The 23,700-nt window shown below is 40.7% G+C and overlaps 1 protein-coding gene across 1 annotated transcript; it reads left to right on the forward strand.

Moving 5' to 3' along the window:
• The first annotated feature begins 3,292 nt into the window (after positions 1-3,292).
• Positions 3,293-22,741, forward strand: wsb1 (WD repeat and SOCS box containing 1). The gene is made up of 9 exons (XM_086035043.1): positions 3,293-3,715; positions 5,985-6,153; positions 8,748-9,031; positions 9,231-9,362; positions 11,500-11,600; positions 15,524-15,696; positions 16,692-16,805; positions 20,433-20,540; positions 20,868-22,741. Exons 1-9 carry the CDS (start codon positions 3,676-3,678, stop codon positions 21,028-21,030), a joined length of 1,284 nt encoding a protein of 427 aa, XP_085891169.1. The 5' UTR covers positions 3,293-3,675; the 3' UTR covers positions 21,031-22,741.
• Positions 22,742-23,700: the final 959 nt, after the last annotated feature.

Genomic DNA, 23,700 nt, shown 5'->3' on the forward strand with positions numbered 1-23,700 from the left:
GCTCAGCTTTGACCTATAGCAGATAACATAGCCTGCGAAGTCTTTTTACGCTTCCTGTACAGTAGGTGGCAGTATGCACCAAAGAGCTGAAATCCGCCAATAAACTAAGCGAAGAAGGAGAATATGTCTGACCGACGTGACCGCACCATTATAGATCATGGATAGATTTAGCAGAGACGGGAGCAGGAGAGGCAGGACGTGGTTAAAATAACGATGCCGGAATGGACCGGTGAAATTTACCAACGGTCCTAAAATAGCGATGACAAACTGTATAATTTAGCGATGATTGAAGCGTGGTTAAAATAACTGACAGAGTGATAAACTGTCAATGACAGTTTTGGTTTGGCTTGGAATTATGACGGACAGGTGGCCCGGCCACTGACAAATGACAGACCGGAAAATTCGCTGACGTGCCCATCTCTGAAAACAAATTTTAAAAAATGAATGAATGTGGCTGTGTTCACAAACAATCACAATCAAACTCAGGTTAAATGGGAGTCAGAACAAATCTATCATAGGGCTGAGCGATTTGGAAAAATAGTCTAATTGCAAATTTATGTTTCTCCTCAAAATTGTGTTTGTGTTTTGCGATGGTCCTTTTCTGATGTATTTTTCAACAAACAGGCAATTAATTCATCTTTATTACCACAAAGACTCTCAGGTCTATTATACATTATAGGATAGAATTAGAAACATTCCAGCACCCCTGAATAGACCTTACCAGGGAGGATGAGGAGGGTGATTCCTCTGTAATTGAAACACAGAAGGGGGACTAGAGGAATTAGAGGGATCTCATTGTTCAAACTCTGTAGAAGGCTACTAAAGGATTTCCAAGGCATTTAATATATCATGGACAGTGAAGACGGCCTCAACAAATGGAGAAAATATGGCGCAACAGTGACATTACCAAGAACCGGCAGTACCTCCATAATTGTTAAAGAGGTAACATAACTGGTTAGGGATGCTGCCAAGAAGACGGCAGCAACATTGAAGGAGCTAGAGGAATTTCGGGCAAGTAATTGTTTAGTACACGTGACAACAATCTCCTGTCTTATTTATGTCTGGGATATGTCAGTGTGGCAAGCCAGAAAAGCTTTATCTCATAAAGAAAAAAAATTGACATCTCCCACACGTATGTGAGAAAATATGTTCTGGTCTGACGAAACTAAAGTTGAACTGTTAAGCCTTCATTTTAAAAGATATGTTTGGTTCAAACAACACTGCTCTTACCTCACAATAAATACAGTCAATGTTCCCTTCTCTCTTCTCTCCATCTCAGCGCACACAATGACGCTGGCGCACACCACACACATTCCGATTATTTAGGAGCCCCTTAAATGAGGCTCCTTCGTGCATTTCAGAGGTCAGGTGACTAGAAATGTTTGTGTTTTATTAAATGACATGTCCATTAGTTATGTGTGGACAATGTGGGACCATATTAATACAGCTTGTATTGAGGCTCAGTTATTTTTGTTTGTGCATTTTGTCTTCCTGTTGTATGTATTTTAGCAGAGAATACCTTGTGCTGCAATATTCATTTTTATGAAATGTAAGTTTACATGAATCATGATTTTAGCTGCCCAGCTGTGTTCCTTAACAGGCAGTATTTTGCCCTGTTAAATAAACAGCTGTCTGGAAAGTTGACAAATCGTGCACAATCAAGGATACGTGTAGAGGCAACCGGCATTACTTTAACGTCAAATACACTGTAGGGAGTCTGAAGCAATTATTAGAGCCTCATGCATTTCCCTTCTGCTAAAAGTAATTCACTCTAACTACAACTGAGAAGCTAACAAAAACATTTTCAGAGGCTAAAGAAGTTAAGCTAACAAATTTATAAATTATACAACAGTCAATTGTTAGCAGTTGATCAGTTTTGTATATTTGGGTTTTTTACAGGATCCTTTGCAGATTGACTCACAGGACCCTATTTCGTGAGTTGAGCGCAAAGTGCAGTCTAACTGTACGCATGGGTGGAATTTTCTTTCTTTTGGCATTTTTGTCAATGGTTCGCAGTTATAAATGGGCGTTTGCGCCATAAAGGGAGTTCAATTCAGCAGAGAGAGAGGCACACAGTCTAAATGGCAGAAGCATAACAGAATCGCTGGAATCTGTACAGGAGATTGGTGTGCACAACGTACGTTGATAAGGAACTGCAAGAGGGTCTCCACTTTGCAATGATGTAAAGTTGGCCACTCGGTGAGCGCCTTCAACCCCCAATTTTTACTTTGATTTGTTCCTGCTTGATTGTGACTGTGATGGGTATGGTTCTGGATACGTTTGAATTTTATTTCATGAAACCCTGACTGTGGATGGTATGATAAAGAATGACGCACGCATGCACGGCCACTCCTGGCGACCTCTCAGTGGCTAAGTTTACATGGACACATTTATTTGGATTAAAAGACAAATCGGAATAAAAATGCTTCATGTACACACCCCATTTGGAATATTCTGACAATATTAATATTTCGGAACAAACTGGCAGTGGAAGCAGAACTGGCGAAAGACACGATGGGCAAAAGACTGAACTGAACCTCCATCAGGAGGTGTTAACTCGACATAGCAGCGCAAGCGGGAAAAGTGTGCAAAATAATGCTAATGTTTAAATTAGAAATGGAAGGAGCAATGTTTTGTTGACATGGAAGTCGCTACGGCTTCTTATACTATTTCCGGCATTTATGGTCAATATGCACAAAAATAATTTGTTCCCATGGAAAGTGTGACGCATGAACACGCATGTCCTAATTGGATCAATATTTTTAGTTTCCATGAAAACAGTGCATCCAATCATAGTTTTAATCCAAACTCTGAAATTGTGTCCATGTAAACATAGCTGAGGTGTTGTGTCACCCTGGCCTCCGCACTGAAAAATTTCTTGCTATGCCCTTGAAAATTAATTAATAGATACAACACCTTTACAATACCCCAAGTACCCTTCTATACATGACCAAAATGATACAAATTGTGTGTTGTTCAATTATGACTGATAGTGATGACTACGTAAAATTAAATTCAGAAATAAATGTGTATTCCTGCGCTACAATAGCAAACTAAATGCATCAAAACTACTTTTCATTTTTTCGAATTGAATATTTTTAATATGAAACCGACTAACAGGATAGTGGTCTAAATTTGACCCCAAGCCGCGCCCAACACACCCCTCCCCCGCCCCCTTCCCGTTCCACCCCCCAAAACGGTACTGTACATTATTCTAGGATATTACAGTGCAAAAACACCAGGGAGGGCGCTAATAGTATTGCTATGGAAACTGTGCTGACGTCAATGAAATACCGCCCACTCCTAAACCACCCCCTTCCCTCCCGGATGAAAATAGCTTGATAGCTCGCAGTGTACAGGTTTAGAAGCCATTATAATTCACACTGCGATTTTGAGCGACAACGCTTAGAGGCTTTTATCAGACAGTTGTACGAGTTGTATTGTATTATCACATTTAAAAGGGTAGCTAAGCAGAGAGTCGACGTAATCCAGGGTTTTACTAAGACTGCGTTTTCTACCAAGGAGTGCGGTTTTGAGGCGGAGGGATCTATCTGACGATAACAGAAGCTGAAAGGGGAGAAAAGCCATCGACATCCGCAGGCGTCGAGTTCCTACTTGAATCTTGTTGTTAGCGTCGGTGCTTGGATTTTCTTCTTGGTCCCTGCCCTCATTTAGATGGCAAGCTTCCCAGACTCTATAAACGAAAATGATATAGGTAAGTACAGCTGTCAACGTGTACACTCTTCTTCTCTGTGGGCTGGGACAGGGCTCGACCATTAAAGGCCTTCACGACGACTCATCTATTGTTAACAATCGTAAAAATTTACAAGATTAGACTCATTATGGTGCAATTGTTTTTAAATTGTATATAGAAAGCTGCGTAAAAATTATTGACCACGTTGGTTGATGAATTAGAATTTTTAGTTTCCGCGTTGCAGACGCGTCACGTCCTAGTTCGTGTCAGGAATGTGTGTCCAAAAGTTGTATTGTTTAATTTGCTTTGGTCAGTAAGGCAACGGTCAGGTTTTAAAAAAAATATATACTATTATACCGCATGAAAATATCAATGTGCAGCAGGCAAAGTTTGCATCGGACGTGTCCATCCCCCACACCAGCGTCGGGAGTCATAAGCTCGCCTTTCTCTGTACGTGCTTGTTCCATCGTCGACGTTCCCCTGTTTGCATCAGAAAACAAGCACGTCAAGCAAACTGACACCTTCACTTTAACGATGAACAGTGGTTTGACAGTTGAAAACTATTCTATGACTAATAACAAGCCCGGCTTTTACAATACAACACACTTAATACTTAGAGGTGACTTCCAAGTTAAGAAGCATACCGAAAGGGAGAAAAGTCCTGATTTGTGTTTGGTTTTACTAAACTACTCGAGCTTAAATGAGTGACACCGCCAACGTGCAACAAGACAGTCTACACAAATGTCTTTCAATACAAAAACAGTTTCTTGGCTTTACACTGCCCCGTTTATTACTATATGAACAAACGTTCACTGATTAATTGCTTATTTTTGACAGTTTTTGCATTGTCTCATGAAATGAATTTAAATTCTCTTTTCTAACACATGACAATTGCTTTCAATACTAAGGACTCAGGAGCGTGAATAATTATTATTTTTTATGTTAATTTAAGTACCGGTCGAGGTTTATGACATCTACCTCTGATACTTAAAGGAAGTCAGCAAATTCCTGAGTCGACTTCAGCCCGGGAGAATGTTGGCTTGGTTGGCAAGTACGTGTGAAAGAGGCATGTGTGTTCAAATATTTTTAGCCATATATGGTGTAGCAGGTTTCAGTATTTTTTACACAAATTGTTTGCGTGACCAGTATAAAAAAAGTTTGTTGACCAAAGCCATGCAACCATTTGCAACCTTTCAACATAAAGTTGACTTGCGAGATGAGCAATGTAAGTCTGCTTATATGAGTTACAGTAAATATTTTAAAGGTGGGGCATTGGAGACGGTCCAACAGAGATAGATACAGTACAGATAACATAAACATTGTTGTTATTGCAGAACCCTTTTAGTTGTCCTTTTTTCAAAGTAACTTTTGGTAACTTGCGACCCAACACTACTACCCTTTATTCATTGCAGTACAGTGGTACCTCTACTTATGAAATGAATTGGTTCTGGTAGAAATTTCTAAACTATAAAATTTTATAAGTATAGACGTGTTTTCCATATAATTGCCCTAATCCGTTCCAAGCCCCCCAAAATTCACATATAAATGTTTTATAAAGCATATAAATGCATCAAAACATGTAACAAATATATGTTACAATTAGATTATTGCACAATAAATGAGAGTTGTTCATAATGTAAAAAAACAAAGAATAGAGTAAAGAATAAAAATGATGGTCGTTTACCTTTTAATTGCTGTCCTCATCGCTTTTTGCCCTCTTTGGTTCATGTTCTCTCTCAGAAAGTGGTTTTTGCCTGGCGTTTTGTAAAGAACTGATTTAACCCATTAAGCCCGAGAGTGGATAACCGCGTTTCTACCACTAGAGCTGGGAGCGCTGTTGCGTCTTTCTACCTTTCAAACCGGGAGAGCGGATACGGCACTGTCCCTTTTTTAATCCAAATCTCCGTCTCTTAGCCAACTTGATGTATCAGAATATACACGTGACGGTGTCGCGAGACCGCGGAGAATGTCGTGGAATTTTTTCGAGTTGTAGGCTAATGGCGGACGCCGTCGATCGCCGGGAGCTCTGATTAAAGTAAGTAACAGTAGTGATATATAGAAGACGTGCACGACCAGTGGAACCAGTCAAACGTGATATTATATGGTTTGAAGACAATTACGATATTGACGTCTTTGTAACAGAATAGAGGATGGTAATTACCACTCAATTTTTTTTTTTTATTAAAATAGTGCTTATATATATATATATATATATATATATATATTTATTTATTTATTTATTGTTTTTCATTAATTTATTTATTAATATTATTATTTTTTTTTTTTACAGGTAAGGCGAAGTTAATTGGTGAACTCCTGGTGCCAGTTGCTCCCTTTGACCAGAAGTCTGGGCGTGAAGCTTGGACCGTAGCCTTTGCACCCAATGGTTCTTACTTCGCTTGGTCTCAGGGGCATCGCATTGTCAGGCTTATTCCCTGGCCAAAATGTCTGACCAATTTGTAAGTATCATCTTAAACACTTCTTTGGTGGCAATTTTGTATTATTGTTGTGATTTCTTTCAATAGATAAGGTTTATTGACTTTGAGAGTTTACATAATTTTGTTGAAATTGGACAGTGGTTCATCGCCCAGATCCAATGCATGTGACCGTGATTTGTGATAGTCGTACAATACAGTAGATTTCTTTATCAGTTACTTCAACTAACTGTCTGTACGACTTGGATCTGTTAGTAAAGGCACTAGGACCAAAAATCCCCAGTTTCTGCTTACATAAGCAAACATAATGAGTAATGCTGCCATCAGCAGATTTGTATACATTAGTTATTTTGAATGTTGGGGCAAATTCTGACAAAGCAGAATGCTACTTCAAGGTCTGTATGCGGAATGATTAAAGTGACACTTGGGTGAGTTTAACATTGGAACGTATATAATCGTATATAATAGGTTTGCATGTAAAAATGACATTAGTACTAAAATGCCCACCTCAAAAGACTAGTGACTTCGAGTGATTTAAAGCAGAAGTCAACCCAAGCATATTTTTTTCAAGAATATGTTCCCAGCAGGTCCACTAGTTGAAACACAGCATTCTGATTAATTTTGCGTTTGTGGAATATAAATTAAGCAGCAAAATGCACTCGTTTTCAGCCATCTCTGGGGGTGGCCATTTTGTCTTCTGTCGACTGAAAATGACATCACAACTGCTTACAATGACCAATCACAGCTGACCTGTTCTCTGCATCTGAGCTGTGATTGGTCGTTGTGAGCAGTTGTGATGTCATATTCAGTCGACAGAAGACAAAATGGCCGCCCCCAGGGATAGCTCAAAACGAGTGGATTAACACTTATTCCACAAATGCAATATTTAACAGAATGCCCTGTTTCAACTAGTGGGCTTGCATAAAACATATTCTTGAAAAAAATATATTTACGTTGACTTGACCGCTTTCAGGTCTTTTTTTGTGATTAGGTTTGCGACAAAGTTCCCCGCCCCAAAAAGGGGCGTGGCTTATGTTATGTTTTTGGTCTCAGCGGTCTACGTCACGTAAGGAAAGCATGCTTGGTAATATTGCTCGCTTTGTCAGTTCTGTTGTCTAAAACGGCAACCAATCGCCACCGAAATGCAAATGCACATTACTACTCTTGTCCACTTCAACCTGTGAAAGTATAAAAGTGTGAAAGTATAAAAGTGTTCAAACAATAGTTTGGATTTATTGACATAAAACGTGATCTCATCATGATCCCCTCCACAAAATCAAAAATACAGTGGCGATTGCTCCTCGACTTTCACAGGCTGTAGCGGACAAGAGCATGAATGCGCACACGAACCCTGACTAGTTATATTTCGGACATTTAGCGACGCTAAACTCGTGTCTCAGGAGGGAGAGAGACGGCGACTTGCAGCAGCAGCAGGCAGATTGGAGCTTTACTTCCCCTTCTTCCCTCCCCGGCTAAAGGTAGGATAATGGGACGGCTAATAGCAACAACTAGCTTCAGGCCGTTAAAACAAAAGGCGTTAGCACAACAACATTAGCTCCTTACTGTCTGCCCAGCGTGTGGAGGTGAAGATGAGCCTGTGTCTTCATGTCGCCTTGCAAGCAGTCGCCTTGCAAGCAGTCGCGTGCGGCGTCCCTGCTTGCTTGCTTGCAGCCACCACCTTCTGCCCGAGTGAAGCGGCGTGAGAGTGACGAAAGCCCTCCTCGAACAGCGAACAAAAATTTCTAGCGAGGCTGACTGCACAGCCGAGTGTGACCACATTGGAACGTGCCATTTCGGCTGTTACCTTCCAAATTGGACGGCGCGTTGTAAGTCGAAAAACTGGGGCCATTCGTCATCCAAATAAATGTGCACGTCTACTCATTCCCACTTCAGTCCCTGTAAATATCCTGACTGGTGTTTAATGCCTCACCCATCCTAACCGTGATCAGCAAAAAGCATTTTTTTAAAGCAAAGAAGCAGTGTTTTCTTTTTTTTTTTTTTTTTTTTTTTTAAAGCAAAGAAGCAGTGTGCGCTCGTCCCAGCCTAAATCTATGTAGCTCTGCTGACTTCCACATTTCCTCATTCTCATATAAATCAGTCGCGGAGAGGTTAATCCTTTTGATATGTTGAAAGTGGTCATTAGTAGAGATGTCCACATAAATTTTGGAGCCAATTGATCTCCGTTTTTGGACATTATAAGCAATAAAAGTACAATGATTTCCAATGGAGAGTTTGGAATCGGTTCCTCGCGTGACTGCCGAACAAGGTAGAACGGTAGGGGGCGTGGCCATTGCTCATTATCAAGGGGCGTTATTCATGGAGTTACTTATTTCCTAATTTCTCCAAAATGAATGGATAGAATAGAAAATGGCAACTATTTTCATTTTCCTGATCAAAAAATATATAAAATGAACTTGTTAGTGAAAACGTGGCCATCCCGGCCGGCCCCACCGTCCCTTTAACTGATACAAGACACAAACAGAGAAGGATCTGAAAGCACAATGTTTTTAGGCCTTAGCATGTCAGAGAATTAAGTACATTAAATCAATGCCTTACCTGTAGTTGATGCCTTTTTGGCTCATTGAATATTTAATGTTACATAATTGTTTCTTTCTCAGTTCAGTGGGCCCGGATGGAGAAGGCACTAATCCCTTAAGTCCGCGGCGCTTTTCCCGTCAGAACAGTGATGGAGGCCAGTACATACAGACAGCTGGTGATCCCAGAGAGCACACCATTGACTGCGGCGACATCGTCTGGGGTTTGGCTTTTGGCTCATCTGTGCCTGAGAAGCAGAGCCGTTGTGTTAACATTGAATGGCACCGATTTAAATTCGGCCAGGACCAATTGCTACTGGCAACTGGCCTCAACAATGGTCGTATCAAAATCTGGGATGTTTACACTGGTGAGGATACTTCAAAATAAATATTTTGCGCTGCAAAAAATCCCTTTGCCTGCAATTTGTCAAGGCTGAAGCCAGAGTAAATTAAAAATGTTTGTTTTTCTGCCTTGGCTGTGTTATTAGATACAGTACATTATGTTGTGTATCGTATGAGCGGGAGTTGAGATTTCCATTAATCCTTTGGTTTGATGGCATTTTGCAGGTAAACTGTTGCTGAATCTCATGGATCATTGTGATGTAGTGCGAGACTTAACCTTTGCTCCTGATGGAAGCCTCATGCTGGTCTCTGCATCCAGAGATAAGACCCTCCGTGTGTGGGACCTCAAAGATGATGGTGTGTTTATAGCTCATAATTAAACTATATACTTGTGGATGTCATACTCCGAAAGTTAATCGCCGATGGGAGTGGGGGTGGTAGTCACGCGGTTCGACCACGGTAAATAGCCTATCCGTTCGGGAAAATAAACACATTTTCCTGAAATTCCTCTTAGCCAGCATGCCCCTGCACCCCAACGCTTTTTCTCATTAATTAATGAGCCGCTGCAGTGTGTATACTACCGCTAACAATAGCCATGCAACGCTAATGCGTTTGGCTAATAGCTATCCTTGCAGTCTTTTTCATTGTTTGGTTTATGTACGACGCACGCCAGGAACTTAGACACTGGCGACAGATGCCCGTTTTGAGTGCCATAATTGACAGCGAGCTGGCGTACCCGACCGACAGTATATACATTTGAAAAATAACACAGGTAACTAGCAAACAAAAATATGAAAAGTATCAACTGAAACAATAATCTTGTCTACCCTCAATTTAGTCACAGATTTACTGATTAAGTGTGAAATCTGGTCGTCTTTAATTGAACACAAAGCTGATATGATACGACTTACATTGAATTGTACCTTTTTCTCTGTAATGGTAGACCATTTATTATTCTTCCTGACAGTACATATATTCCACAAACGCAAAATTAATCAGAATGCCGTGTTTCAACTAGTGTTCCTGCTGGGAACATATTCTTGAAAAAAATATGTTTGGGTTGACTTCTGCTTTAAGCAGCAAAATGCAGTCGTTTTTTTAGCCATCTCTGGGGGCGGCCATTTTGTCTCCTGTCGACTGGAAATGACATCACAACTGCTTAGGTAAAGACCAATCACGGCTGAGCTTCAGAAAACAGGTCAGCTGTGATTGGTCATTACCTGAGCCCTAAGCAGTTGTGATGTCATTTTCAGTCGACAGAAGTGGCAAAATGGCCGCCCCAGCGATGGCTAAAAACGGGTGGATTAACACAAACGCAATATTTATCAAAAATGCCTTGTTTCAATTAGTGGGCTTGCATAGAACATATTCTTGAAAAAAATATGTTTGGGTTGACTTCCGCTTTAAGTAAAGCACATTTCAATTCTTACAGTCAACGTCAATCCAAATCATTACTTTCACACCACGGCAAGCAAACAACATGGCCGAGAAGTAATTGTCCACAGTCATGGTTTCATAAAATATAATGCACACATATACAAATCCTGCTCACACACACACAGTACAATCAGGAACAAGCCTAAGTAAAAAGCATCATCTAGAATTGTGCCAAATTAAGAGACTTTTGTCATTGTGCTTTTTAGATATGATTTGAATGAATGAGCATTGATCAGAATATGACTTAGGCATTATTTTAAGAGGCTGACGATATGCAGAATGGCGTCGGCCCTCAGAGACAATTTATCACTCTGATTGGCTGTTAGCTAGCGAATCAGTGCATGAGATGGATGTAGATTATGAGTGTACACAAAAGCAAAGCCCCTGCAAAGAAAATGACTATATTTTATGTTCTACAAAGTGCTTTGTTACAGCTGCAGCTGTTGTGAAAGTACTATATAAATAAAGATGTACTGTTAATTATAATAATAAGCTCAGCAAAATGTTGCTTTTGACTGTGGATGGTTTGATCAAGAATGACGCAGGCACGCACGGCCACCCCTTACTGAAGTGTTGTGTCATCATGGCCACCCTACTGAAAAATCTCTGCCTTATACCACTGAATGTAGCTGTTATGAAATGCGCTATATAAATAAAATTGTATTGTATAAATGTGGATTACCCGAACAGCTAACTGCTATCCTCTTCAATGCTCTTTTTGTACTGTTTCATTGCTTGTTTATGCATCGGTTCTGTGAACATTTGCAACGCTTCATGGTTGAACGGCACTGGAAAGCTGTTTTGAGTGCCGGAATTGGCAGCAAGACCAGTGTAATGGGTCTCTATCCCTCCAACGCAAGATCTCTTATGAACATAGAGATTACGACGGAGAGAGATAGCAGTTTGCTTGAAATCCCTGTGTTATACAAACATATAATTCTCAAGATTTTTTTGGTTTGCTTTTAGTTGATTGTGGGTTTTTTTCTACAAACAAATATGTTGACTCCAGTTTTGAAACTAAATGTTTTTTTGTTGATAATGTGACTTGTTTATTTAGGTAACATGGTGAAAGTTTTGCGGGGTCACCAGAATTGGGTCTTCTGCAGCGCCTTTTCCCCTGACTCGTCCATCCTGTGCTCAGTCGGCAAAGGAAAAGCAGTATGTAAACATGTTCCTCCTCATTTACTTTGAATTGATTTGCTAGCTTATTGTTGTGCTATTGCTTGGGACTAGCCATGCTCAATGAACCTAGAAATGGAATGAAATTCAACCCATCCCAGCACTGCTCACCTATACTCACACGAAAAGCCACTTTGCTCTGTGTCCTAAGTGAAGTGACCTGCATCTAGATTTTGTTTGGATTTGTCTACTGTGGGGAAAATGCTTTTGGTGTACTGAATTTTGCAAAACTCACAATTAACTGTTTGTACACACATCTACCTACATCTAATTCAGTGTTCACTGAAGTGGCGAAAACGAAAGAAACACTCAACTATTTAGCTTTTTTTGAGTTTTTAAAGCAATTTCTGTCATTTATGACTGATTAGCCATGCAGACAAAATCTGTTTTCTATAAATATAACATGCTATCTGTCCATCTTTAAAACATGTCAAATAGCTTATAGACTGCTAGTGGCCACCATAAACAGATCTTTTCAATTCTTAATGAAACAAACAGTAGTAGACATGTAGTTAGTAGTACCTTTGACAGGCTGTGTGTGTCCCTACAGTGTGTGTGTCTTGCTCTCCCTGTCACAGGTGGTGGCAGAGCTCAGTGTGTGATTGGTTTTGAGGGGAGCGCCGCGCTGACATTTTGAGCAGCCGGTGTAAACCGCGGATGCGCATTGCCCAAAGGCCTGCCAGGGGCAACTTGGCCTGCAAGGTCATTCTGTACGTAGGTGCTGCTCCGTGTCTGTCTACCTCTGCTGTCGCAGTTCCTATTTATTTTGATTAATTTCATCTAAAAACTATCATTAAACTGGTCATTAATTATCCCCTCTGTCCCCCCCAACCCCACTTTACACCACTACCTTTTTCCCCTAAATACCCCCCATCCCTTATCTCAGAATAGTAAGTTCACCATCTATCTACACATGCTAAATTCTGTTTTGTCATTTGATTAGATGTTACTCTAGTGGACTTCAGTGTTAGCTATGTAGCCTGCTCTCTCTGTTAGCTGCTGCCAGGATGTTGCAGGTGTTACCATGAGATTGTTGCAGATGAACAGGAAAAATAGTTACTCCTTTAAAAGAAACACACACTTGATATGAATTGTTGCCTTAAAAAAAACTTCATTATCGCGCGTCCTCCATAAAAAGACCATGTATTTACAATTTTTACGTCTGGAGTTTTATGACTGCCACTTGGGAGATGTTTATTCAACTCACATAGAAGTCCATTAAAGTCAACAGTCGTCGTGTTTTACTTACGTAAATTATTGGGAATGAATGCGTTTAAGGGGTGCTCAAAGGGGGCGTTGCCTAGAGGACCATTGGGTTTGCAGCGGGGAGAGGCTTGGACGTGATCCGGTTGTGATTGACAGCAGCAGTGACGAACTTTGAGCTAAATAATTTCCATACTATTATAAGCTAAGATATAAATAAACTCACCTGAAAATCGATATAAAGATGTTCACAAACGCTACTATTCTAATTCAACTCGCTACGGAGGCGTGCACGAGACTGAGCCGCTTGTATATTAGTGGTGCAACGGATCACATAAGTCATGTTTCGGATCGGATCACAGATTTTGAGTCACGGATGGGATAGTTTTTCAGATCAGCAAAAAAAATAAAATAAAAAGATAAATAGAACTTTGCTTCAATTTATAACACTTTTGCCCATTAAAAAAAACATCCAAATGTCTAATATGGCTGATTAGGATTTAAGAACACAATATAAGGCGGGATACATTCCAATTTTACATGTGGTACAGTGTATAAAATTAAGGTGTGCTGCCAGACATTTTGAGCTGTATGTTTTCTTAAAATTATTTAATGAGCAAAAGTGTTTTATAAAATACAGGAAGACATGGTTTTATTTAGCTTCTTTTCATAATGAGAAAGACAAAGTGCAATTTAAGGCATTCCCATCCTTTAACTCACTCACCGCCAGACATTTTCAGACTCTCTTTTTACTCTCTAACGTTTGGAAAAATTTGACAAAAATAAATAAGTTCCTGTGATTGAATGGCTGGACTGTGAAAAGACAAATGAATATCTCAACTGCAGTGAATGAGTGTTGATAACAAAGTAATCTAGGTCCACAATATTGAGTTTTAAAAAAAAGTAAGCCAAGCAACAGCTGCTGAACTACCAGGTGGGCACTTGTTGCTAATGCTAACAGCTAGCTGCTAGCCACTAACGGCGGAGACTTGTGCTGTATCATACAATGACGGCGTAATTAACCAGCGGTTTGTTAGTCCTAAAATTAGCGACTGAATATGATTTCAGGATGGCGTTGTCTTGATGTTGGTGGCAATTATGTAATGTCAATTAAAGCGATAAGGCAAGCCGAAACGTCGAAAACGGAAGTCAAGTTAGCCGTAATGCCACCACACGGGCCAACTTCAAAGTAAAAGTCGACTAAGGCTATTGCATTGGCATCACAGACTCAATGCGTTATTTGGTAAGCTTTATTTTGAAGCTAGCCTTTGCAGAAGCGGTGTGTTCTTTGAGTATGTTTGCAGCTTCCTTGACATCGGCTGAATGACGGTGTTGGGACAAGAGGCAGAAAAAATATCCTGTATCATTCATTTGAGGACTCGTTTCACCCCGAGTTGCCAAAATACTCCCATTCGTGCAACGTTTTCAACTTGATCTGCCGCTGTTGTAGTGAATGCGGACTAATCATGTTGCCTTAATGTGAACGTGCACTTTTTTTTTTTTTGCACCAACCATTCCGCGAATCGTGCCCGGCCTGAACCTTGGTGCTTGACCCGTACCGATCACGGCTCAAAGATGATCCGTAGCACCACTAACATATACCCTACGGCGGCAGAGCGATTACGTCAAGTTCTATGCTAGTCCAATCAGAGGACAGAAAGCCAAATTCACATGCAGTGTAGTGTTTAACCTGAAGATGGCTCCACACAGACAATTTTTGCCCCTAATTCAAGATTTCAATAAACGTGCGCTAAAATGTCGAAAATAATGACCAGGATGTATAGACAGCATTAGTAGACACTTGATTATACAGTTAATCAGCAAAAAAAAGTTTAATTGGGGCTTCAGTCCCCTTTAATTACTGTAAAATGGATTTAAGTTAACCTACCCATTCTGCTCGTTCCAATCATCAACAGTAATAAACAAACCGCTCGTTCAAGCAAACGATGCAACCAAGCTGAGGGCTGAAGTTACATTCCAACTTTTATCATCAGGCATTTCCCCAAAGCCCACGAATACTGGTAAATGCAGGTCATAGCTTTAAAAAAAAGAAAAAAAAAAGTATCATTTTTTTGTGCGAGTGTGTGCATGGGTGTGTGGGTGCTGATGTATACTTTGCCAGAGGTGTCAACCCTTTGGCCATAAAATATTCTTTTCTCTTGCAGTATCTGTCTCTCTCCGTAGGCTTCTGCCGGAGGTGCGAGCCTATTGTAAACAGAGAGAACTAAAACTCTGAAAGGGGAAACCAGTGGAGTAACATTATGTTACCTTAAGTTACTACTTGTTTTATTTTCTCTTTTTTTGTTAAAAGAATAGAAGTAATTATGTAGCAATATGTATCTTATTTAATCATTATTTAAGCAATGTATATAGTTAAAGGATCTTGTAGTTTGATACAACTGACAATATGCTTGGAATGTTAGTCATGTTGTAGTCAGCAAAAATGCCACTTAATGTTTAATAGAATGTCACATTTTTACATGTAGCCTTGCTTTTTGTGTAGCATGTGCACTTTTGTTTGCTTTGAGTTTTTTTAGTTATACGTCCATTGACACAGAGCATCATCTAATTGTCTTTAATTGCTATGAATTTAATTGTTAAACACTTGATGTGCAGATAGTAATGGTAGCCCTATGATAGTGCAACGAAAGCATTCTCATCACTCCGTGGATTTTAACAGACCTTTCTTCACTTAACAGGTGTTCTTATGGAACATGGATAAATACACGTTAATCCGGAAGTTGGAGGGGCACCACAATGACGTGGTGTCTTGTGAGTTTTCACCAGATGGGGCGCTGTTGGCCACTGCCTCCTATGACACGCGGGTCATTGTCTGGGATCACTACAAGGCCACCATCCTTCTCGAGCTGGGGTAAGATAATACTTTTACTTTAGTTTGCTTTTCACTTTGAACACTGCGTGTGCGTAGACACAAACTACAAATTACTGAAACGTTACCATCCAATAATTGAGTGAACAAAGAGTCTCCACACGTGTTGAAAACAGTGAGACCAAGATGAATCATTTTAAAACTTTTTTTGATTTACCTGTTTGCATCAAAATGTAAAAATGTACACTTCCACTCATACTTTGTTACAACTCCCAGGGTTTGTACGGTCTTAAAGTGACACTTGGATGATCTTAACATTGGCACTTGTATTGGTTTGGAATCGGTTCCTCGTGTGACTGCCGAACAAGGTAGAACGGTAGGGGGCGTGGCCATTGTGCTCATTATCAAGGGGCGTTATTCATGGAGTTACTTATTTCCTAATTTCTCCAAAATGAATGGATAAAATAAAAAATGGCAACTCTTTTCATTTTCCTGATCAAAAAATATATAAAATGAACTTGTTAGTGAAAACATGGCCATCCTGGCCCAACCATCCCTTTAATATTGCATTTGTTGCAGCAAAATCAACCCGTTTTTAGCCATCTAACCTGTTTTCTGAAGCTGAGCCATGATTGGTCATTGTCTGAGCCTTGAGCATCTGATACCATTTTCAGTCGTCAGCAAGTGTCAAAATGGCCGCCCCCTGACATGGACAAAAACGGGTAGATTTTACTACTTAACTCATATTAATATCAATCAATCAGAATGCCGTGTTTAGACTAGTGAGACTGCATAGAACATTTTATTGTAAAGAAAATGTTTGGGTTGACTTCCTCTTTAACAAGTTTTAAGTGTGAGTTACAACTGAGTCACTTGGAACTGCAATTAGAAGTAAAATTCTTTATGGATACATTCCTAGATGTAGAAATGAATATTTTGAAATAACTAGCAACTACAACTACAAATGTCTAAATATTTGTGAATTATTTTGCTGTGTTTTATATTCTTTTCATGAAACTAAGTTGATGTTTTTGCAGCCACCAATTTCCTCCCCCATCCCCCATTTTTGCTGGAGGGTCAAATGACCGCTGGGTGCGCTCTGTGAGCTTCAGCCCAGACGGCCGCCACATCGCCAGCATTGCCGATGACAGGTAAGGCATTTGTTGTTTTTTTTTCTCATTGTCTCTTTCAAGAACAGCCACGGTGGCTGCAAATGACATTTAGAGTCTCTGGTTTCTATGGCGTCCCTGCAGAGCACCAAGGCCAGTGCGTAAAGCACGGAATATCGCTTCGCGAGAATCGAGAGATCAAGAATGCATATCCCCTCCCCTGGTTGACCCAGGGTGTGTCTAAAAGGCCGTGGAACCCGGAAGACAGTCTCTCAGAACTTTGTTGCACATTGGCTTGTATGCCACTGGGTTCCGCTTTGCCCTGCGGTTCAAAGTTGTTCGATCTCTTCCTCTGGTTGCCGTCAATGGGATTTGTTTTCCGCCTCCTTGTTTTCCGCCATCGAAATGGCGATAGCTGTCCGAAAAATCACAAATCATTTTTTTCTAAAATCGTTCAGACCTAATCGCTACAATTTTGAGCTGCCTATTAATTGTCAATTCAAAAGTTGGATTGTTGACAATACTATTGTGTTGAACATTGTGCTATGAGATGATGTTTGTTCAAGGATTGTGGCTTATCTTATCTTAAATATAATTCATATAAGTCTACTATGTCAGTGATTGTGTGTAGTACTAGCACCAATAGTAATAATTAGAGATGTAATGATTCACTCAAGCCCCGATTCCATTTTCAGTTCCCGATTTTCGATTCGATTTTAAAAAAGATTGCTACCATGCTTGTCTCTGTGCAATAGTGTGGTTCTGCAGCCATCCACAAACGCAATACACAATGATGTTTGGCGCAAGCGCACAATTTGATCTACATTTTTAAAATGTGCTATGCATCTGGAATGAAAAAAGACATTATTTTCGAGATGAATTTAATCAACTCGATTTTTCAATTTATCGAATCGATTAATCGAGACAAATTGATTTTAAATTGATTTTCGATTAATCGTTACATCCCCAGTACTAATAATTGTGCTTGCTTCTAGTGGTACTTGAAAAGAATCACTGCCCAAATACTGTACAGTATAATTGTATTTAACTTTTTAGTATAACTATCCTATATTTAGTCACAGTGTTGAAACTGCATAATGTCACAGTGACTTGCAATACTACTTTTCATAAACACCTGTATTTTAATGATGGTCATTTTGGTGGTAGTACTTGGAGTACTTATGATTTTTTGGGTGGAACTTAGTGTGAAAGGTTTGAGAACGACTGTTGTCCACTCAGCATTTTCAGTGTTTGCATACAGAAACAGCGCTGCACTTCAAGAATGACGCAGCATGGCAAGAGTAAGCGGACAGAGATTCTGACTGGCCATCTAATCAGCAAAGCTTTTGCCTGCACTCTTTCCTCGCCTAATGGGCTTCTCGTGTTCATGTGATTAGCAATGCACTGCAGAAAAGCTCCACTGTGTGCTGTTTGTTTATTAAAATCTGGAGTCATGAACAGTACTTGAGTGCAACAGTATGTGGCTTTGTTCGGATGAGTCACATGGCTGTCACCATGAGGCTATTTATCAAGCTTACTGCTGGCTGACCAAGCATTGAACTTTTGTTCTGGCGGAAAGCATGGGGAATTCCAAAATATCATACTTGGAAAAATGCTGTGCTTTGTTTCCCGTAGCAGGACACTGCTGGTGATATGTTCCAAGATGCAAGTGATCTAGAAAGTAGAATTATGGACAATCAATGAACAAGGTGGCAAGGTGCAGTCCAGCCTGCGGCTACTTGTAGTCTGGATAGATGTATTATTTGATTGGAGCTCTTGATAAAATGTATGCAAGTGAAGGAAATGATCAAAGAGCCCTCGGTTTATGACGAGTTCCGTTCCGACAGAAGAAGTCGAACAGCGCCGTAGTCCATCATTAACCTTCACTTCTAGAGTAGTAAAGCCGTAAAGTAAATAAGTGTGTGAAAAACACCTCTAGGCCATGAATATAAAACAATAAAGGTGGCAACTGAGTGTGCCATCTCGCGCCACGGTACAGTTGTAGAAAAACACTTTGAGGCCATGATTATAAAACAATAAAGGTGGCAAGTGAGCGTGCCTTCTCGTGCCACGTGATTTCATGCAGCTGCACAGACTAGTTCAGTTCTCAAAGACAAAAGACAATTAGTGCATGATGGCAGACTTCTTTCCTTTGTGAATAAAAGAATATCAGTCAGCAATATTCTGGTGGTAAAAACGTATTGTTTATACCTCTGGACTCTGAACTGTAAATACAAAGATGGATTGTTGAAGATACTCTATCTCTGATGGTCCGTTTTGTGTGTGCGCGCACTAGTCCTTCCCATGTAGTTTTTTTTTTGATTTATTTATTTATTTTTTTAAAACAAACAAGCACTAGATCAATCCGTACAGTGGACCCCTATCTGGTATGGCACCCACAGATTTGTAATTTAAAAAAAGTAAACAATATTTTCACATTAATTTTTGTAGGCCAGATCTCAGGGTGTTCTTTTGGACCCATTTTAAATCCATTTGCTTGTGTCATACCAGCTGCTAGCCAGCACTAAGATAACCTCGGTATTGTGGTATTTTGTAAGAATCCCAAAATTATGATTTGGTGTTGTTTTTTTACGGCCAGTTCGCGAGTCACCACCACTAAAGTAACCCCTACAACTCCTGTAATATAAGATACCTCCTGACCAATTGAATTGAAGTGGTTCTTTTTTTGTTTTGTTCATTGTTTTTTTTTTTTTTTGGGTGTTGTTTTTTTCCAAAATTGCAGTCTTTGCGATTACAACGTGGTTGAATGCCATTTTCTAATGTCCATTTGAATTTGATTAATTACTGAGACTATTTTGTTACGCCCTATTGTATACGCCGTATACAATTACGCCCTATTTTGGTAGACTGGCGCCTCTCCACTCAGTGCAAAGATGGACATAACTTCAAGTCTAGGCTATCATGTTTTGGGCTATGTTGCACCTCTCTGGGCATTCCTGCACACGCAGTTGCCTCACCCCCGACTCATCAGACAATTTGTTGTAGTCGGCACTCGGCGTAAAAATGGCCGCATCGTAATTTTTGTGCCAGCACAATGGTCTGGTTCAGCGTGTTTGTGAGTTTGGTAGACGCGCTACGCGCTACACTGGGCATTCCTGTCACACCTCCCGGCGCATCTACAAATTTTGTTACAGAAAGTAGACTAGGTTTAGATTTTGGACTCTCATAAAGCAGGTCTAACTAGTGGCGAATGTGGCGTCAGGCGTTTTTGGTGTATTTGATCGAGGCGCAGTCAAACAAAAATTCAGCGGGTCACATGCAGAAGACGTACGATCGGGGGTGCAAGGCGATCTCTGCCCACGTCACATGCACGGCTGACTACATCATCCGCAAGGGGAGAGAGCTTGGAGATTGCCCGCCAATGTTTGATACAAATGACGGATGCAGCGAGGATTGGCCTGGAAAAGACAACATCCATCCCGCAATGGCGCGCAAAGGCACAAATGCCCCGTTATGTCCAATTCTGTGTGTACAAAGTCTAGCAAAATACCAAAACAAAGAAAAGTCATGCCATGTGCAAAGTTCGACTGCGCTTTGCACTACACTTGTGCCCGGCATGAAAATAGGTCCCCTAGTGCGCATGTGCTGTCACAAGATTAAAATATGGTCCAGGTAGCCTGACAGTGGTTTCTTCCCTCTCTTTTCTAGACTGGTCCGTTTCTGGAGTATTGAAGAAAGAGCTCCTCAGGCCATCGCCTCTCTCTCTAATGGCCTTTGCTGTGCCTTCTCTCCTGAAGGAAGTGTCCTTGCTGCCGGGTAAGTTGTTGACGCATATTTTTAGACGTAGTAGTGGCTGCTTTTGATATGCTACAACAGGGGTCTTTAATCCTGTTCCCCGAGGTCCGCTGTCCTGCCTGTTTTCCTTCCCTCTGCTGCAATAGACCTGATTCAAATGATCAGATAATCAGCAAGGTCTGCAGAAGCTGGATAACGATCCTGATCATTTGAATCAGGTGGGTTGCAGCAGGGAGGAGATGGGACCTTAAGAAACAGGATTAAAGACCCTGTGCTACAAGATGTGTATAATGTTTTTTTTGTTTTTTTTTGGTTGCAATCTTCAAACTATTCCATGTGATTTTGTAGAACCTGTGACGGCGGCGTGCACTTTTGGGAGTGTCCTCGTAGCACTGCCACCCTGCAGCACTTGTGCAGGATGGCTCTCAGGCGAGTGATGACAACGCAGCAGGTGGAGTCGTTGGCCATTCCCGCGCCGCTCCGCGACTACCTGTCCTATAAAGTCATCTGATTCTCCTCGAGCATCTGCCGGTGTCCGCGCAGCACGCTGGAAAGCTGACAATGAGTCACGTCTCTGTATTTATTTTCAGAGAACTCTGTAACTTTTGTGAAAGTTGAGAGGATGATAATTCCATTTGAATAACGTCATCTCAAATTCTCAGCACATAGTCACAGGGTAGTGTGTTATTTTGTACATATTTATTTTTGTAATGGCTTATCACATGACGGTGTGCTGGGCCCAGCGCACCCTCAACACCTGTAAGGTCAACTTCTTTTCTTGTGCTCGTCTCCTTGGTCAATCATCAGCTTTTGAATTAAACTATAAAGTATTCTGCTTCTCTTTCTGTCTCAGGCGCACTTGAACAGTCTTCATCTTTTCCTCTGACTTGAAATGGCTTTTGCACTTAGTCCAAGGGGCTTTGCTTTGCTGTGATTGTATGGTTTAAATGTCTTTTCCGTTTGCACGTGTGCGAGAACAAGTTGGAACTTCTTTCACACTGGCATCTGAGTCATTTTTTTTTCCTGGCCTTTCTCCGACTCACTTTCCTTGCTGTGTAAGGCATATGAGATGCTAATCGCTGCCAGCCGCGACCAAAGTGTGAAGTTTGACTAGCTGTCCGCATCCCTTTGTTGAAAGTAGTTGCCATTTTCAGGCAATAATTCGGAAAGCCGCGTCAGTAAATCATCTTGAAGGGACAGGCAAAACGAGTCCCCGTTCTGCAATTACACCTCTGATGTGCTGCTTTGCCTGGAATGCTGGTGGCAGTGACTTTTTTTGTTTGAAAATGTCCCTGTAAATGTTTTAAATATTTACCAAGTCTTAAATAGCCCTCATTGGCTTCTTTCAGCAAATGCTTTGCAAACAACAAAATGTGGATGTACTTTTCCTCAGTTCACGTTTTTTTTTTTTTTTTCCTCAATGCATAGTTTGTTGCCTCCCACCTTTTGTGTAAATGACAATCTCATCCAACAAGTGTAGCACATTAACCGTGCAGACTGACTTTCATATGCTAAAATAAGCCTGTATGTGCCCTCCCAGGGCAACATTACGTCTTTCAGACCAGTGTTCGATGACTTCTCATGAAAACAAAGCACCTCTTACACTTAACTGCGAACTTGTGTAAAAGCTTCATACTCAACAATGTGAGGTATGTAATATACATATACAATATCTGTGAACGTATATCAACTTAAATCTTCATTTTGTTTTTCCTCGATAAATATGAAAATAAACGCAAGTAAATGCACGTCTTACAGTTCAAGAGTGAAACTGTGGAACTAAATGCAACGGTTCTGTGCTTATATGAAACAAGCAAGAATTGTGAGAATAACAAATTGGATTTGTAAGGCTCAATGCGATTCTAGTCCCATTAGATGCAAGTTTGCTTGATAACAAACATGCACAAGCCACAGTAATGCTTTAAGATGCTCAATTTGTACTGTATGTCTGTGTGAGGACGTGAAGAAGGGAAAGTGAGCACTCTGAGTTTTGTGTTACTGTAAGCAAATGAGTGCAGAGCAGTTGGCAGGTTCTTCTGAGCAATACGTTCTCAGCAACTGAAGGTTGCATTACCCAACATTAAAGTACTTGTGAACTTTGGGAATGAAAAGACGTCTGAAGTTTGATGCAGTATGAATTGCTAAAGTTATCAACTGAATGTAAGCTCCTGCCATTTCAAGGTAGTGTTTTTTTGTAGTTTGAATAAAGGCTTTTTGACAAATATGTTTTATCAGCCTCATTTTTGGGTTTGCTTTAACACCAGGACACATTACAACACGTTTGTACTTTTGCATCGCAGGGATCACATGAAATCTTAAACACACGATCCTGGTTTGCCTGATCTTGGTGCAGCCTTCGACACCGTTGACCACCACATCCTTGTTGATAGGTTCATGGACTGGGTAGACATTTCAGTGACCGCCCGTCAGTTGTTTGAATCTTATCTGACCAATAGATGGTTCTCTGTGGCTGTTGGCCCTCACCAGTCAGACTCTGTCCCCCTCTTGTGCGGGATGCCCCAAGGTTCTGTTTTTAGCCCTGTCTCTTTGCACACGATACATGCTTCCTCTTAGAGATGTCATCAGCAATTTTGAAGGTGTTTCATACCACATGTACGTGAATGACCTATAGGCCTACTTATATTTCTCGTTTAACCCCGGTAGGACACATGAAACAGATGTGCTGCAGAATTGTCTGACTGTAATTAAGGAATGCTCCGATCGATCGATTGGGCACTGATAATGATCGGCCGATTTTTGTGAAAAATTACGTGATCGGTATATTCGATCAAAGCCTTTTATTGCCGATCAAAACATCCAATCACCCGCAGCTCATGCTTGGCTGCCGCGAGACAAAATGCCCAAATAGTTATAAGCGGCGACGTCCCTCCCTCCAAACGCATCACTCGCGCCGCCCTGCAGGCAAGCGCACCCGCCCGCGCGAGCTACATTGACTCCAATTGAAACGCGCCGCCAGAAAGGCTCCCTAATGCTGCGTTCACATCAAACGCGAATGAAGCATTCCGAGTCGCTTGATTCACAGCATTTTTCAACATCACAATCAAATGGCAGACACACTGTGCTAATGCTAACAATATTTCTGTCTTGGTAAAGTTCAAGAACTGTAAAAAAAAAAAAAAAAAAAAAAAGCCGCCGAGTGAACAAGACGCCATTTGGCTAT

The sequence above is a fragment of the Filicampus tigris genome, chromosome 7 (assembly GCF_054856515.1).
Source record: "Filicampus tigris isolate MCC_2025a chromosome 7, RoL_Ftig_1.0, whole genome shotgun sequence".
Classification (NCBI taxonomy): domain Eukaryota; kingdom Metazoa; phylum Chordata; class Actinopteri; order Syngnathiformes; family Syngnathidae; genus Filicampus; species Filicampus tigris.